We start from the raw sequence: 17,880 nt of genomic DNA, 5'->3' as shown, positions 1-17,880 counted from the left end.
AGTTAAGCTCACTTACTTGGAGGAAACTGAAACCTAGAGGTGATCTAATGTATCTATCTCAGCTCATCACACTGGGGCATCACAGCTGCTCCTTGAGCACAGGGTGGGCTGGGGAGGCAGCTCACTTCCCTCTCTGTTGTGCTCTCTTCTTCAGGTCAGTTTGTTCAGGGGAGCTGGTCTACCCCACCAAGGGCCACAGGGCACAGAGAAGAAAATGCCCTTAAAATAGCAAGCCCAAGAAATGAGTTCTGAGTAACAAAATCTTAGTCTGAAGCATATTCTTCAATTGAGTCATTTTTCTGACTTACGTTTGTTTTTCATAGACTCCCCTATCAACTCTTGGCATAGCACTGAAATTCCATAACTATTCAATAACCAAGAAGAGTATGAAAGGCTGTGACCATGGATGGTGGGAAATTAATGAGCACATGTAAGTGGTTTCCATATGTGAAGAATCTAATGAAAAGCCTCACCCAGTAGTTCAAAGCCTTGGATTCCTTTCCCCCAGAGAGTCTGCACTTTACTATTTACAGATAGGGGAACTGAGGACTACAGGAGTTAAATAACTTGCTCAAAGTCACTCAGCTCATAAGAGATTAACCCAGGATTCAAGTCCTTATGGCTCCCAAGTCCCTGTTTCCATCACTGCTCTGTACTGCTGGGCTATGGATGTACACGCTCCATACTTTACAAAAGTAATTGGCAGAAAAACCATTGCAGCCATGGAGGAAAATAGTAAATAGAAGTCCTGATGATTACAAAAGCTAGAAACCATTAGCCAATTCTGTTTAGTAGGAGAAAGAAGCTGAGAGAAATTTAGGCACCTGGGCTTCCTGAACTGATCTAGAAGGTCCTTACTCTCTCCCTTAATTCATCCTTTAGCTGTTATTACTGTTTACTTGCTTCTAAAGTTATAATAGGTCTTGTATTAAAAAAAAAATACAGGATGCCCTGTCTTTGCCAAATAGCTTCTCAGTTTACTTTAAGGAAACTTGTGAAGTTAGCCTGAGGGACTTGTCTGCTAATTCTTTGCTCACAGCTATTCCATGAATGAAACCTTCCCTTTCTAAATGATTTTCCTGAACAACCTTCTTTGATTTCATTTAGACTCTTAGATGACTTGCTAAATAGTCATTGATCCTAGAATCAATGACTTGGAATAGAATCTCCCTGATTTAATGGTTTTCTTGGATCCATTATTAACATGTGGCTTGTACTCCTTTTGGGAGTATTTTTGAATCAAGCGTCTATTAAGTAGGAGGCAGAAGACCTAGGTTCAAATTGCAGCCTTGCTGTTTAGTAGCTACATTAACTAGGACAAATTATTTAATCACTTTGTCAGTCTGTAAAATGAGGTAATGAGGTGGGGTTTTTCGGTAAGAATTCAATGAAATGATGCTTACCACACACCAGAACGTCTTAGCTATGATTAATAGGATTGCTAAGGAAATGACATTGGATGCATAAATACTATGGAATGTGCCCCAAAGCTTTAAAGATACTGCATTTTGGTATTTAATTAGAGGTCCAGAAAACAAATCTTTACAAATCTATTGTAAGCTTGTATGCTTAAAATAAAGCAGTGCTTTGAAAATGAGATGCTTTTCCCCCCTAAGTAGCAGCCCCTGCCACCCATGATGTACTGCTGCCAAAATATGAATAGTTTCCTCCTGCAAATACCAGGAAAGCTCTCTGCCCTAAATACTTTCCCTGAAGGACCAGCTCTTCATTTTGTCTTGTGGGTTGGCTGAAATTCTATCAGATTCTTTTGATACTAGTTGTACCCATGGGATTTAAAATGCCAGCCCTTCCCATTATCCGTCCTTTTCATTAGAAAGGCTCTGACGGAACTAATTCCTGGCACCTTGCTGCTAAGGTTAGCCTAAAGGCTTTGGGTCTGTCATGGAGAAGGGAGAAAAAGTAATGCTGAGACCAGGAAGCCTAGTGATCCTGAATTCAGAGAACATAGGGGTGGGGCATGAGTGCTCAGGGCAACTAGAATGCAGTAGACAAACCTGAAGATATGGACAGCCTTCCTAAGCTTTTGTCCAGCAAAGTTCCGGAGGGCAAGGCTATTGGTGCGTTAGAAAGTGCTAGGGTTTAGTATCCGGTGAACTGGGTCCTAATGCTACTTCTGCTTACTAGCTATTTGAACTTTAACAAATTACTTCACCTCTTTATGTCTCAGTTTTCTTACCTGTCACGTGTCTGCCCATGTAAACTAACACTTGCTGGGTTTCTCCAATCTCTCGCTTTATTTTACTTTCATTTCATAAACCACCACTATGCCCCATTACATACTGTCCCCCTGTAAACTCCAGCCCAGGCATGGTTTCATGCTTGACCCCTTTCCTCTTAACTCCTCTTTAATGTCGAAGTGAGGCTAATCTTTGCAAGAAAACTCTAGTAAATATTAACGGAGAATTCCAATAAAAACTATAAGATACAGATAAAAATCATCATGATTTTAGAATGCAGGCTTCTGATCCCAAGATGACCAACTAGAGTAGACTCTGGCCCCAAGAGCTTGACTAGGCTTTCAGGCACCTCTCAGATGCTGGCTTCCGCTTAGCCAGGTGGCCACCTGCAGCTGCTGTCTCTTCTTCGTATCCCAGGAGCTGGTCTATCCGCAGATCAGCTCCTGAACTTCAGCCAATTGCAAAAGATTCATCCTGAAATATACGTGAATGCTTTGAACTGTAAAATGATAGGTTATCCCCATGCTCTTCACACTGAATGCCAACATCTGACCCATGAAATGTGTGGTTCCCAAATGCTCTGGGGACCTGGAGTGATGGGCGTTCACAGATTCCAGTGGAGGACGTCCCCCTTCAAGCCTAGTGTCTACTGTTTCCCTTTGAGAAACAATAGACACCTGGAAAAGTCTTGCTCACACAAGGCAGAAGCCTAACTCACCGTGGGCCCCAGTGTAATTGTACTTCGTGTTCCACTAACGGCAGTGCTCATGCAAGGATTACTAATAGGAGGGACATTTTCTCCTAGGTGATGCAAAGCAAAACCAAGGTAGGGGAATATTGCAGATAGACATCACTATTTTGAAATTTTGCCAAGGACAAGCCCTGAAGTGCATATCAGAGTTCAATTTAGATTGAAAGATTGTTGTCTTTTGCTTTAAGTGTCGCTGGAATTCTCTGCGTGTTTTCAACCTGAGTTCATGGGTTCCACTCTGCCCCACAGAGAGGTTTGTGGCCAGAGTAGGCAATTCTTTTTTTTGTTAGGCAGTTATTTATGTTCAAAGAAGAGAGAGGCCTAGGAGAATTAAACCTGTATTTCTTCTAATTATAAGTATTGGTGAGGAAAGCAACAGGTGACAGTTGGTAGTAACGCTATTGTTTTATTTAGCAGAGGAGAAAATCAAGGGGACAGAAGTGACTCAATGACAATCACTTAGCATAGGATGGATAACTACCATCAGCTCTACCATAAGCATCTCCCTTTATGAAGCTCAAATGACCAAAGTATCAGTGAATTCGCTGTTGACAGAAGACAGGAATGCAGTTGACAGGCCCTCATGCTGTGTGTCCCCCTACCCTTACTCCTCAGGTACTGCGGCTCCTACATGGATCACCAGACGATTTTCCGAGTGCCCAACTCCTTGGTTCACGTTCAGCTTCAGTGCAGTTCAAGGCTTTCGGACAAGCCACTTTTGGTGGAATATGGCAGTTACAACATCAGTCAACGTAAGCCGGGGATCAGCCCCTTAGAAAACCGTAATGAAGGGTTAAACAGAGGCTAACACTTTATGACTCTAAGCGTTGAGAATTTAAGGAATGAAAACTGCTTCTTTATTTCTGCTATTGACTAGTATACTTTTATAATAATATTTAAATAACTACATAGTAGGAACAAACTATATGATAAATGCTACATACAATTATGTATTTATTATGCTGGAGTTTAAATTATAGAAGAAATAATATCGTTGCTTGTTACAACTGAAAAATAGTTTCTTACGTGATTCCTGAAATATAGGACAATTTCTTGATTCATTGTTCTTCTTGCTAGCCATAATGTTTTGTAAATATGAGGTTTACGCCAACATTTGATGGATCGGAGGGCAGCAGCTGCAATTCACTGTGGCTTCTGATGCATAGAAGGACTGGTCTTTCAAGGAGAGTCCAAAGAGCAGCCTGCAGAGTGTTGAACTTCACACTGAGAACTGCTGGAACAGTGGCCAGGAAGCGGTCAGCAGAAAAGGCAATGTCTGAGGGAAGTCATTAGTGCTGGAGAGAGTAGATACTGACTCAGGAAATCCTCAACTCGTTTTTTTTTTTTTTTTTTTTTTTTGTCTTAAACGGTAGCCTCTGTGGTTTAATAATCTAATTGTATTTTTTGTAGTAGAAATTAAAATATATGACAATTCAAATAGGAGACTTTCATCTGTATTCCACCTACAGTCACTTCTCCTGCCACTGGGATGCCACTCTGTGCTTGGAGAAAGAGTGATTGTGTCTCAACCCATTTTAAAAGGGGGAAAGTAAGAGTTGGCCACTTAGGAATCCATGAGGTTAAGTCCTGAGAGAAAGCTCAGTTAGACTCTTCCTTCTTTGCCAATGCTAACATACCTGCTTCTGGATTCAGAATTATTATACTTCTGAATATCAGAATATTATAATTCCCATCAATGATACAGGTAACTAGTAAGCCATCTTATTTTTAACTCTTATTTCAAACCGTGAGTATTTCCTAGGAGCTCATGCTCTCCATCGTGTGCCATTGAGTTAGTGGTTGACCTGACCATGCACCCTCCCCATTCTTTTGCACGAAGCACAGGCTAGGTAGCTAATAAAGAACAGAAATTTATTTCTCACAGTTCTAGAGTCTGGAAGTCCAAGATCAGGGTGCCGGCATGGTTGAGTGAGGGCCGTCTTCCGGTCTCAGACTTCTCGTTGTGCCCTCGCATGGCAGAAGGGGTGAGAGTGCTCTGTGCGGCCTCTTTTTTTTTTTTCTTTTTTTTACATCTTTATTGGAGTATAATTGCTTTACAATGAGGTGTTAGTTTCTGCTTTATAACAAAGTGAATCAGTTATACATATACATATGTTCCCATATCTCTTCCCTCTTGCGTCTCCCTCCCTCCCACCCTCCCTATCCCACCCCTCTAGGTGGTCACAAGGCACCGAGCTGATCTCCCTGTGCTATGCGGCTGCTTCCCACTAGCTATCTATTTTACGTTTGGTAGTGTATATATATCCATGTCACTCTCTTGCTTTGTCACAGCTTACCCTTCCCCCTCCCCATATCCTAAAGTCCATTCTCTAGTAGGTCTGTCTCTTTATTCCTGTCTTACCCCTAGGTTCTTCATGACATTTTTTTTTCTTAAATTCCTTATATATGTGTTAGCATGCGGCCTCTTTTATAAGGCAGGCACTCATTCCATTCACGAGGGCTCTGCCTCCATCACTTATCACCTCCTGAAGGCCCCACTTCCTCCTACCATCACCCTGGGCATTAAGATTTCAACATATGAATCTGGGGGCTAGGGAACACAAATATTCAGGCCACGGCAGAGAGAAAGGATTTATTACTACTATCATGTTTAGCTATAAGCCCAGGATTAAAGATTCCATTCCAGGGAATGGATCTTTGATGAGTAGCCTGGTTGAAGTGCCCTAGGAGTCCTGAGTTTTGAAACCAGTCATTAATCTCTCTAGGTTCAACTTCTAAGATTAGTGGTTATTAATACATTTTGCCATAGAGATCCCTTGAAAATGTAATTAAAGGCACAAACCCTCAGAATAATGCATCTGGTCATAGGGGATTCAGAAACACCAGAAGGCCATTTAAATTCCCCGGGGATCCTAAAGACTGCACACTGAGCATATTGGACTCAAAGGCATCTTCCAACTTTCTCTTTCTTCAAGTCTGTGATAAAGCCAGGTTGCTGAGTCAAGGATGGAGGTGTAGGAGTTTGTACGTGTGACCTGGCTGCAATGTCGACTCAGAGCTTCTGGTGGATTAGTTTGATTTCTTTGTTCTTGAATACTCCTTTTTGGTCTTTCAATTACCAGCTATAGCTTCGCTTTGATGGAGAAATTGTATAATTACTACCGCTATGTTGCCACTCAGACACTTAACAATTCACATTTCTTTGTTAATGTGGTCTGGTGACTTTTAGGGACCCACACAGATTTCCTATGTCTTATTGTCTCTAGCCTGTCCTGTTGGATCTTTTAGATGCTCCTCCGGTTTATGTGTCCCTCAGGCCCAGCGCTGTGATGGAGTAAATGACTGCTTTGATGAAAGTGATGAACTCTTCTGTGGTGGGTATTTAAGCTTTTACTATGACTTTCTTAGGAATAAATAGCTTGTCAGGACCACTGTTGCTGCTAATGCATACCCTGGGTCCTTGTAGCTGTTATCTACTGCCACATAATAAACTATCCCCCAAACTCAGTGGCTTACGGCAATCATTTGTCCTGGATCATTCATCTGTGTGTTGTCTCAGGTGTGACCAATCTAGGCTGGGCTCAGCTGGGTGGCACTGCTTTAAGCTGTGGAGCCTCCTGAGCTTGGTTCTTCTCAGGTTGGGGTTGGTTCTACTCTTCATGGTTCTTTTCCTTGTCGAGCCAATGGCCTGGCCCTTGCAGTGGTAGAAGAAAAGGAGGGGTGACCAAAAATATAAGGTTCCTCTTAAGTCCTGGGCTTGGAGCTGGCACACCATCACTTGTGTCATATTCCATAGGTCAAATAGCTGAGGCCATAGTCAAGGGGCAGGGAAGTTTATTCTGCACGCTTTGGGGCCATGGCAAGGGTGGGGGATGCATAATACTATCATAGAGAATGAGGATCTATGCTTAGTAAATCAATCAGCCACAATCTTAAACATAATCCTATTTTAAAGCATGGATCTTCCCTCTAGAAAGAAGTTCAGAATCTGCAGAGAAGTCAACACTTCCAGCATGCTCATTTATGGAGCACAGGTGTTGAGAATAAAAGAATTGATTTTTTTTTTTAACCTGTATAGTTTTCATCAACATCACATTGGTAATAACTAAGTGGTGGGGTATTGGATAATCTTATTTTGGGCAGAGAGTCTCTGTATTGGTTTTTCATTACTATTTGCACCAAATTCCTGAATCGATCTCCAGTTTCAGGGAGCAAAATGGGGAGAATAGTTCACTGGACCATATGACACCACTGGCAACACTTTCTCCTAAAGATCCAGAGTTTAATTCCAATGCAATTGCAATGATGAAGCTATCTAATCTTTTTCATATTTTGGAGAAATATTAAAGTTAATATAACTAGCTGAAAAATTATGTTCATAAAAAATAACCTGTAACTCTACACCTTTTTTTTTTATTGACAAAACGAATTAAAACCCTCTTAACTTAGGCTTCATTAACAATTTAAATCTATAGGGTCTTCTATTTCTTAAGAAAATAAATACCATTGTATAGTGATTGAGGTTGCTTTTGTTTCTTATGTTATTTTTATTCCCTACTATTATGCTCCAAATGAAAGTGATTACTGTTACTTCGTAACAAGGACTGTTTTTTAGTAATTATCATTTCTCATCATGCCATGTTGGGAGCTATTCTCTAGGAGTTGACTAGGTACTAGATACTCTCAGAGTAAATAAATGAACTATTTCAGGGCAGCAACGTCCTCCCCCCTGCTCCTCACAAGACATACCTCTGAAAAAACAGGAGCAGATAACGAAAATGATAACTTTTCCAACAACCAGAAATGTCTAAGGAATTATACCTTCTAAGAGCTCTTGCTACCGTATTGTGTCTGTCACTGGTCTAAAGGCAATTCCCGAAAATATTCCAAAGAAGAAAAATTGTAACAGATTTACACTGGTATTTCCTAGTTCAGGGACTGAATGTCTCAGGGTAAAATAATTTTAAAGAGAGTTTTCCTTACCAATAGACTACAAGTCCGTTGTTCTTTAAGATCTCACATTCGTTAATCTAGTCAACAAACTTTTAGTGAGCACCTAATATTTGATCAGGCGCCTGAATAACGGAGATGAGTAAAACAAAATCCCCAATCTCAGGACACTCCGTTTTGTTTAGGAAGGTAGACAAGTCCAATTTAGATAACAGTTTATGATTTTTATTTTCCTTAAAATCTTATGATGCATTTAATTGTAATTAAAGAAACAAACCACCAGAGTTTAATGTATTTCTCCACAAGCAAAAGTCATATCTGACAAACTCAAAGTGCTAAGAATTACATCAAAATTTAAACATCTGCTTTCCCTCATGGAGGTGTCCGTTTTGAGAAAACACATGTTTTGTTTTGTTTAAGTCATCTTAACCATTTGCACGTTTTGAGGGGCACTGCTGGTCATCAGGGAGTCCCACTGATATCTCAGGCTCACGAGCTTTCTGCCTGTTCTCCTTCCAGTGACTCTTAGACCTGCCTGCAACTCCAGCTCCTTCAGGCAGCACGGCCCTCTGGTCTGCGACGGCTTCAGGGACTGTGAGGATGGCCGGGATGAGCAGAATTGCACTCAGAGTGAGGAGGAGCCCTCTGCACTTTGCTGTTCTTCTAATCAGACTCTTCTAAGCCCAAATCAAAATATCTCTCTTGGGTTAGGGCAATCGACTTGTCCCAGTTTCCCCATGGGAAATCCCAGGCCCCGGGAATCCTCCTGGGCCCAGACAAAGTGGAAGAGTTGGTCACTCTAACTGGGGTGGAGTGTGTGTGTGTGTGTGTGTGTGTGTGTGTGAGTGAATTCTGGAAGATTTCCCTTGCTGACTTGCTTTTAATGCTGTTCACGACTCAAGGAAACTGAGGATCGGATATAGAGGGATTTGCCAAATACTGTGATCGGGTATGGTCTATTCTAGCCCCTGCAAAAACACACACTGCCAGAGTTGTGAACAAATGTGCAGTAATTCACAAAATCTGTCCATTCCCTCCCACCCCCAATGGTATAAAAGGACTGAGTATGGTGTTGATTTTTGCTCAAAAATTTTCTTGGAGAACGAGGTAAAGTAATGGCAAAGAAGCCATGGCTTAAGCCATGGATATGGCCAACTGCTTGGCATCTCCCCTACAGTGGAAGAAAGGAGAGACTATTGGGTTGATTCTCAACTAGTGCGCCTTCCTTTCAGTGGCTCTGCTGAGATGCAGGGACAGGACAGTGTGGGGTTGCTTCATTTCCCTCTGTCATGTTTCCCAGAGCATCAAACACCGATCCTGTGGCTAAGCGGTCCTTTGTGGATGGAATTCAGTGTCATTCACTCAAATCTGTCTCTGAATAGGAAAAATTCTTTCTTTTTTGCTCACTTTTAGGTATTCCGTGCAATGACAGAACTTTTAAGTGTGGCAATGATATTTGCATTAGGAAACAAAATGCAAAATGTGATGGTGCTGCGGACTGTCCAGATGGAAGTGATGAGGAAGGCTGCAGTGAGTAGAAACATGTTCCTTCTGATCCTTTGTATTTGTTCCTCAGTTGATCTGTTTTTCACTTTTATTCCCTTCTTGGTGTAATGCCCCAGGCAGAAGTTGCCACAGGCCAGGGAAGAATAGTAAACATTGGTGAACTGAATCTGAAATGGTTTCTCAGAATTAAAAATTCTAGAGTGGATTCTGTCTTCTTTCTTGATAATAAGCATTCATGCACTAGATGTTTATACTGAGAACTTTCACTTTCTAATAACGAATCAAGGGATAAGCTCTTAAATAAAAAAAAAAACCTATGAGAAAGGAAATAGGTACTGGAATGCCATGGATGACTTTGTTAATTATGCCTTATGTTGTGATCAATGTCAAGTGCTGGTTCGTTCCTTAGCTATGACCTGAGAACAGTAATCCACCCTATGTTATCATTAGTTGCATGGTTTCTAATTGGTCATGTGCCAACTTGTTAATTATGTATCCTTGTCAATACTATTTATACTGGAAAATAATTGCTCTGATAACTAGTTTTTCTTACCTAGGTTTTTTTTTTTAAATTAATTAATTAATTATTTTACTTTTGGCTGCATTGGGTCTTCATTGCTATGCGCGGGCTTCCTCTGGTTGCGGCGAACGGGGGCTACTCTTCGTTGTGGTGCGCAGGCTTCTCATTGCGGTGGCTTCTCTTGTTGCAGAGCATGGGCTCTAGGCGCGTGGGCTTCAGTAGTTGCAGCACTCAGGCTCAGTAGTTGTGGCTCGCGGGCTCTAGAGCACAGGCTCAGTATTTGTGGTGCACGGGCTTAGTTGCTCCGTGGCATGTGGGATCTTCCCGGACCAGGGCTCGAACCCGTGTCCCCTGCATTGGCAGGCAGATTCTTAATCACTGTGCTACCAGGTAAGTCCAACTAGGTTTTCATTTCTTTGGGACTTACAAATTCTCTCCCAAATCAGCACAACTTCAAGGACACTCTCAATTCTGTTGCATTTGGAAGTAATCTTTTTTCTCTACCTAAGAACCTGAACTCCAGGGCTCCTGTTCTTATCAGTACAGCTGTTACTAATAGGTCCCCTCCTCCCCTCATGTGCGTTATTGTGCAGAGACTCTGTGTCAAGGTCTATTTTCAGGAGGGAGGTAGTGATTTGTTGGTGCTGGTTTCAGACAGACTCCCATCTCGACTCTCTGGATAAGCAGGGGATTTCAAATTGCTTATCTGGTTAGTCAGTTCCCAACCCAGCTCAAAACTTGACTGGATTTCCAGTGTTTCTTCCAAGTCTGCCTTTAATTCGTGTGACCCTTCCTCTCCTAAAGGCTGCAGCAGGAGTCCCTCCACCCTCCACCGCATCATCGGGGGCACCGACACCCAGGAAGGGGGTTGGCCATGGCAAGTCAGCCTCCACTTTGTTGGATCTGCCTACTGTGGAGCCTCAGTCATCTCCAGGGAGTGGCTTCTCTCGGCTGCCCACTGTTTCCATGGAAACAGGTAGGGCATCTCAATTCTTACCCTGAAGTGACCACAGACCACAGACCATACACCTGCCCCCATGTTGTGGGAAGAAGCTCCCTGTTGGACACATTCAATCAATTCAATTGGTGGTTTTTTATTTTGTTTTGTTTTTGTGACATCAATTGTATGCCGAACATTCTTTTTAGGAATTATTGATATAAAGAGAAGAACATAAAAGAATATCAAGAGCGAACAGGCTTTTACCAGACTGAGAAAACAGGATAGGGCTTTCAAGTTAGAAGGAATTCTGTGGGAATGTGTGGAGAACGGGTATTAAGGGATTACTGGGGTACAGGAATCCCTGTTTAGAGCGTGAGGGTAGTGATTCTGCATCCAATTTCCAGTGTAGAGGTGGGGAGGATTCCTACAGTCCCAAGCAATTCTGTGACATTAGCTGGGTGTCCTATAATTCAACTCAATTCTGACTTTGTCTACCCAGATAGACAGACTAAACAGTTTAGGGGGGTTTCCCTGGTGGCGCAGTGGTTGAGAGTCCGCCTGCCGATGCAGGGTACACGGGTTCTTGACCCGGTCCGGGAAGACCCCACATGCCGTGGAGCGGCTGGGCCCGTGAGCCATGGCCGCTGAACCTGCGCATCCGGAGCCTGTGCTCCGCAACGGGAGAGGCCACAACAGTGAGAGGCCCGCGTACCGCAAAGAACAAAACAAAACAAAAAGTTTAGGGGCTCAGTCCTACAAAACTACCCCTCTCCCCCTAATTCAGATGCCAATCCAAAGCCTAGGTTGTCACCTGAGCTTCTGACTGACTGGTTATAGAGTGGAGGTTCTAATGACCCCTTCCTTGGATTTTATTAATTTGCTAGAGCAGCTCACAGAAGTCAGAGAAACATTTTACTTGCTGGCTTACTAGTTTATTATAATAAGATATAACTCAGGAACAGTCTGATGGAAGGCATGCATAGGGCGAGGTATGAGAAAGGGTACAGAATTTTCCATGTCTTCCTGGTGTGCATCATTCTCTCTGAATCTCCATGCTTTCACCAGCTTGGAACCTCTCCAAACCCCGTCCTTTTGGAATTTTATGGAAGCTTCCTTACACATCCATGATTAACTAAATCATTGGTCATTGGCCATGGATTCAACCTCTAGCCCCTCATTCCTCCCTAGAAGTCAGGAGTGTAACTGAAAGTTCTAACCCTCCAATCACATAGTTAGTTCTCCTGGTGACCAGCCCCCAGCCTTAGCTGCAGTCCCAAAGTAACCTCATTAGCATAACAAAAGACACATTTGCCCCTCTCATCACTTAGGAAATTCCAAGGGATTTAGGAGCTCTATGCCAGAAATGGAAGGAAAACCAAGTATATATTTCTTATTATAAATCACAATATCATGGGGGGATCATGAAAGAGTCCATTAGGGTTGTCGTCCGAAGGGCTCTGTCTGCCTTTACTAATGGGGTTATTATGGGGCAGACACTCTACCAGCTAAGGGTGAAAGGGAAGCTCAGAAAACAACTTCACTAAAAAGTAACCTTATTTGGAATCTATTGGAGCTTAGGTACAAAAATATGCCATTCATTTCTCATTCAGAATTTTTTAAAGTGGAGTATTCCAATGAATTTATATAATTAGAGTATTTGTTTCTCCTGGAAGTTACAGGATTCATGTTAATGACTAAAACGGCTACACTTCTGTTCCACCATTAGTCTTTTATGCTAAGAAACTGCTCCAAGTAATACGTGGCCCTCAATACCCCCCTGGGTCCCCAGTGCTGCCCGTGAGATGTCAGCTAAGCAGATAAGGGGCCACACTCTTTGGGATCTGTCCTTATTTTTCTTCCAAAGCTTCCACATTCTTTTCACCCCACCAGAGCAAAGCTGCTGCACCCACGGAGACAGAAACCTCAGGTGGAGGTTACAAGACCCTCGGTGACTTCATGCCAGGCTAGCGGGGTCAGGATTAGAATTCTGGAAGGGCTCATAGGGAGTGAGACCCTGTGAATAGTCAAGTATGAACAGTTAGAGCAGTGATCTTTTTTTGCGGGCCTCTCACTGTTGTGGCCTCTCCCGTTGCAGAGCACAGGCTCCGGACACGCAGGTTCAGCGGCCATGGCTCACGGGCCCAGCCGCTCCATGGCACGTGGGATCTTCCCTGACCGGGGCACGAACCCGAGTGCCCTGCATCGGCAGGCGGATTCCCAACCACTGCGCCACCAGGGAAGCCCTAGAGCAGTGACCTTTAAGGCTTCTGGTAGTTCTCAAGAAGGAGTTTCCTTACATTCCTGCTTGGAATACTTTGATTTCTCATCTATTTTGGTATTCATATCATTTGAATTTGGCAAAAGGATCCCCAGACCACTGTCTTACTGGCCCTGTCTGTCTCCATCGAATACCACTGTCAGCATGAATAGGGAGAAGGTAACAAATGAATTCCCGTCACTAACCATCTTGACCTGTGTGTGATTCCTGAAATACTGGTGGCAAGAAAATCGCCAGCATGTCCTTAGAGTTGAGGAAGTTTTCTGGACCTTAGCTGTCATTCTCCAGCCCTGCTCTACCTTACTTCATCTTTGGTTTTACTGAGGAGACAAGGGAGGCTCAGAGAAGTTGTGCTTCTTGCCGTGCCCATGGACAGAGGCAACGACTAAGATAGGGACTGAAAGTCAGACCTCCCTTCCTGCAGCCCTCTTCCCTCTGTGATGTGCTCTTTTCCAAATCATGTCTGGTTCTTCAGGCCTCTGACTCCGTGCTTCATTCCTTTTGTACCAGACTCTCCGACCCCACACCATGGACTGCTCACCTTGGCATGTACGTGCAGGGGAATGCCAAGTTCGTCTCCCCAGTGAGAAGAATTGTGGTCCATGAGTACTATAACAGCCAGACCTTTGATTATGATATCGCCTTGCTACAGCTCAGTGTCGCCTGGCCTGAGACCCTGAAACAGCTCATTCAGCCAATATGCATTCCTCCTGCTGGCCAGAAAGTGCGCAGTGGAGAGAAGTGCTGGGTGACTGGCTGGGGGCGAAGGCACGAAGCAGGTGTGTGTGTCAGTGAACGCCATGCCCTCCTCTCCAGATCATAGTAACTCGTGTTGATGTGGTGCTTTAGGATTCATGGAGAGGGTTTTTGTATATGATCTCAATGAGCCTTCTAAAAGCTCTGAGAGGTGGAATGGAGGGGAGTATTATAGTTCTTGTTTTATGATGCTTTCCCCTTGCCCCAGAAAGAAGCAGGACCCACTTCTTAAGGGAAGGTCTCTGAGCAAGGGACTGGGTAGATAGTATGGGCTCTTTGCAAACTCAGAGGGGTTTGCTAGTTCCCTTTCATCCAAAAAAAACTGACTCATTTTCATAAAGAAGAGAAGGATACTCTGTCATACACACACACAAACACACACACACCTTACTGTGTCAACTCATAGACAGTTGTCTGGAAGATGATGCGACTATGTCTTTCACAAGGGCAACTAACTGGCCAAGTGAATGAGAGTGAGGGCAGAAATCCAGCCTGCCCTTAGCTTCCCAGACTGCAGATTCAGGCATAGGGGGTTAAATCAGCCTAGAATGGATCCACCCAGAGGGGATGCCTTTTTACAATTCTTCCACCCAGAGGGGGCATCTTTTTTCATATGCACAAAGGTCAGACTTTATAGTAGGGAAGTCCCTACGTCTGTCCTGCCAAGGATTTTATGGTCTAGGATTCTAAATACGCAGTAAGGAGAAGAATCCAAAGTTTTAATCCAAAGGTTAGAGCTAATGCTTTCCTTTGATCTCCCAGTCATCTTGGATTCCCTTGCAGTCATTTCCAAGGGCTTAGGACAGATACATTTTCTGTAAGTCTTGAACCTTATCTTGGCCTTTCTTTGACACTCTCTAAAGATTCACTATGGGCAGCTTCTCCAGTGCTAACTGCCTACATTTAGTTATTGAAATCATGAAATTCACCACCTGTTTGGCCCTGCTGAGGGAAGGCAGATCACTGCTCGAACACCTATAACCTATCAGGACTGTGCTCAGGGCTTTAATTACATCATCATATATCACAAGAGGAAAGAGTCCATTCAAACACCATATCATGGGACATTTTCTTACAAGCATGAGTGTGTGAGTGTTTATTTTTCTGAATCATCTTAGCCACAGAGGTTAGAAAAGGAAGTGAAAGAGCTATATCCACAGTGTTATGTTTTCATGGTTCCGAGGATACTCCCATATGTCAGTTAACATGCTCCACTTAAGGGACCTTCCTGACCAGTGAGCACTGGTAATAACTGTTGCTGATTCACAGTCCTAAAGGCAGGCGGCACTTGGTGAAGGAGTATGGCACAGTAGCTCAGATGGTCGAGTGAGACCTTGGGTCTGAATCCTGCTCTGTTACTAGCTATTCTTGTGCTACTGGTTAAGTCCTTTATCCTCTTAAGTCTCCATTTCTTCATCAGAAGAATGGTTATCATAATAGAATTTACCTAAAAAAATTGTTATGAGGGTAAAAGGAGAAAATGAGTAAATTGTCTAATAAAGTAAATGTAATCATTACTGTGATTTCTACTTCTATGTGTTTTCCAGACAATAAAGGTTCCCCTGTTTTGCAGCAAGCAGAGGTAGAGCTCATTGACCAAACCCTCTGTGTTTCCACCTATGGGATCATCACTTCGAGGATGCTCTGTGCGGGCGTCATGTCAGGCAAGAGAGATGCTTGCAGGGTAAGTCATCTTACGTTTCCCTTGCCTAACATGTTGTACTTTCCATAAATGCCTTCACGTTTAATCTATACAACACTGGGCAATAACTCGGGCAGGGGCCTACCTTCATTCATATATTAATTATAATCCAATAGTCTGAGATCAGGAAAAAGTGATTAAATAGGAATTGGATCTGTAAAGCTCATTTTCTAGTCGCCATGTATTTTCCTCCAACAATTAGGAAATGAAGTCAGCATTTATCATTCTGCTTTTCTTATAACCCAAAACTGAAAAACAAAGCAGAACGCCCACACGCAGTGTTTTAAGATCACTAGCTATTTCTTAGCAGTGGCCATGTACCTTCTAAAGAAACAGTGTTTTATTTACTTACTCCTTTAACGCATAGGCTGGGGGAAAGGAAAGAGGAGTGGGAGAGGTGACAGGGACACTCATTTTTATGCCTCTGGATAGGCCTCCTGACAGTGGTGAAGTTGAAGGTCACCTTTGGGGGGACATTTCTATGAGCCTCAGATTCCAATGTATGCAGATATCTATTTGATTGCCAAAAAGTGAACAGATGCTTTAGAGAATGAGGAGGGCAGGGGAGCTGTTCCCGCATCTTTACATAACCTTAAAAATCATCTTATTATAATACTGTAGTGACTTCTATCTTCTAAGCTCCTATTTTGTGGCAAGAGCTGTACTAGGTCCTTTACATAAATTCATTCAAATTATTCTTTCATCCCCATTTTATAGAAGAAGAAACTGGGGCACAGAGAGCCTAAGTAAATTACCCAAGGTCACACAGCTAGTTGAGCTGGGATTTGAACATTTACCTCTGTAATGCTAAAGCTACTACATTTTGGGTGCTTCCTGCAGCTAGTCGGTTATATAGTCCTGTTCCCCATAGCCACCAGGGTTTAGAGGTTAAATTAGACTTTGTAGAGTTGGTGTGGCAACGGTTAAAATAAAAAGATCCCAGTCTCCTACTAGTTAGAATTCACCTAATCAGGTTTAGAATTGTAAGGGTGACATCCAGGGACACATTCGGAATGCTTTTTTTATCTTTGCCTCTGAGTAAGGTGTAGCTTCAGGTATGCTCCAAAATAAGGAAATAAAAATCCAGATATTATATTTTAAATACTGAGCACAGTAGGAATTCTGTTTAAGCATTGAATTATTTCAGCCTTTGCTTTTGGAGTTAAGATGTCAGAAAGGACTCTCAAGTGAGGGTGATTTCTCTGTGATAATTATCAGCTAGTGATCCTTGGGGTTTCATAATTGGACCTGGCCAGCTAAACAGGGTCTCCTTTTCTTTCTTCCTCAGGGCCATGAGCCAACACTAAAGTTGCATGACCTAGAGGTAGAAGTCAACCTACCTTCCAAGATAACCATGCCTCAAAAGGTTCTTGTGAGGATTAAATGACCCAAAACAGTGCCTAGCACATAGCAGCACTAAATAAATGTTAGCTATTATTATTATTGTCATTATTATTGCTATTGAGGTTTGTTATTTTTTTGGAGGTATGTGAGAATTGTTTCCTCTACAAGAATCTTCTAATGTCACTCTTGGCCTAAAGAATCTAGTTTCTTATGATGAATGCACCTTTTGATTATAGGAAAAATAATTCTAAAATGACATTAGAAGTTTCACATTATTTCTTGTTACTTCCCCAAACTGTATAGTAGTTAGCCAAGCAAGAACCTGTCAGAGTAGGCGTTTGCTCACAATTCATTAGACACCTTAATGCAAAATTGATGATCACGGGACAAATGTGCTTTTTACTTACATTATCTTCTTGTGTAGGGAGATTCGGGTGGACCTTTGTCCTGTCGAAGAAAAAGTGATGGAAAATGGATTTTGACTGGCATTGTTAGCTGGGGACATGGATGTGGAAGACCAAACTTTCCTGGTGTTTATACAAGGGTGTCAAACTTTGTTCCCTGGATTCATAAATATGTCCCTTCTCTTTTGTAATTGTGCAAGTTTGATTTTTGACTGTGTTTTATGTGATAGATTCTTTTAAAAAGAATGCAATAATTATCAGTAAAATGAGATAATTTTTTTCTTCTGGAACTCTCAGATTGCATACATTTGGTATTGAAAGCCAGAAAGATTAATATGTATTTTATTCCCTGAAAAATTGCCTCAAGGATAGAGCTGTATTCATTCTTAAGTGTCAAAGGGCCATTGATTCAGGAATGGAAGAAAACTAATGTCATGAACCAAACCTCTAAAATAAGATAAAAAGTGGGTGAGACGCTCAAGAATCCATACCTTACTTTATGTTCCTATTCAAGGGCAGATATTTATAAGGATCCAGGCAAAACTGATTTATTGAAATAAGTTCCATTAA

The 17,880-nt window shown here is 42.4% G+C and overlaps 1 protein-coding gene across 2 annotated transcripts in view; it reads left to right on the top strand.

Annotated features, from left to right (window-relative positions):
• The window catches only part of TMPRSS7 (transmembrane serine protease 7), a 49,331-nt gene extending 31,731 nt beyond the window's left edge, over nt 1–17,600 (top strand). Inside the window, exons 7-15 of one of the 2 annotated variants that reach the window (XM_065876339.1) lie at nt 324–430; nt 3,565–3,701; nt 6,177–6,284; nt 8,380–8,490; nt 9,274–9,390; nt 10,691–10,862; nt 13,615–13,883; nt 15,408–15,544; nt 17,331–17,600. In XM_065876339.1, the coding sequence (XP_065732411.1) occupies nt 324–430; nt 3,565–3,701; nt 6,177–6,284; nt 8,380–8,490; nt 9,274–9,390; nt 10,691–10,862; nt 13,615–13,883; nt 15,408–15,544; nt 17,331–17,501 (1,329 nt within the window). In that variant the 3' untranslated portion in view covers nt 17,502–17,600. The remainder of the gene's footprint in view (nt 1–323; nt 431–3,564; nt 3,702–6,176; nt 6,285–8,379; nt 8,491–9,273; nt 9,391–10,690; nt 10,863–13,614; nt 13,884–15,407; nt 15,545–17,330) is intronic. The other variant, XM_065876337.1, reaches the window with a different exon arrangement.
• The last annotated feature ends 280 nt before the right edge of the window (nt 17,601–17,880 follow it).

This window comes from Phocoena phocoena, chromosome 4 (assembly GCF_963924675.1).
Source record: "Phocoena phocoena chromosome 4, mPhoPho1.1, whole genome shotgun sequence".
Lineage (NCBI taxonomy): Eukaryota > Metazoa > Chordata > Mammalia > Artiodactyla > Phocoenidae > Phocoena > Phocoena phocoena.
The sequence above is the reverse complement of the archived record's forward strand: the minus strand, read 5'-3'. Positions and strand labels throughout refer to the sequence as shown.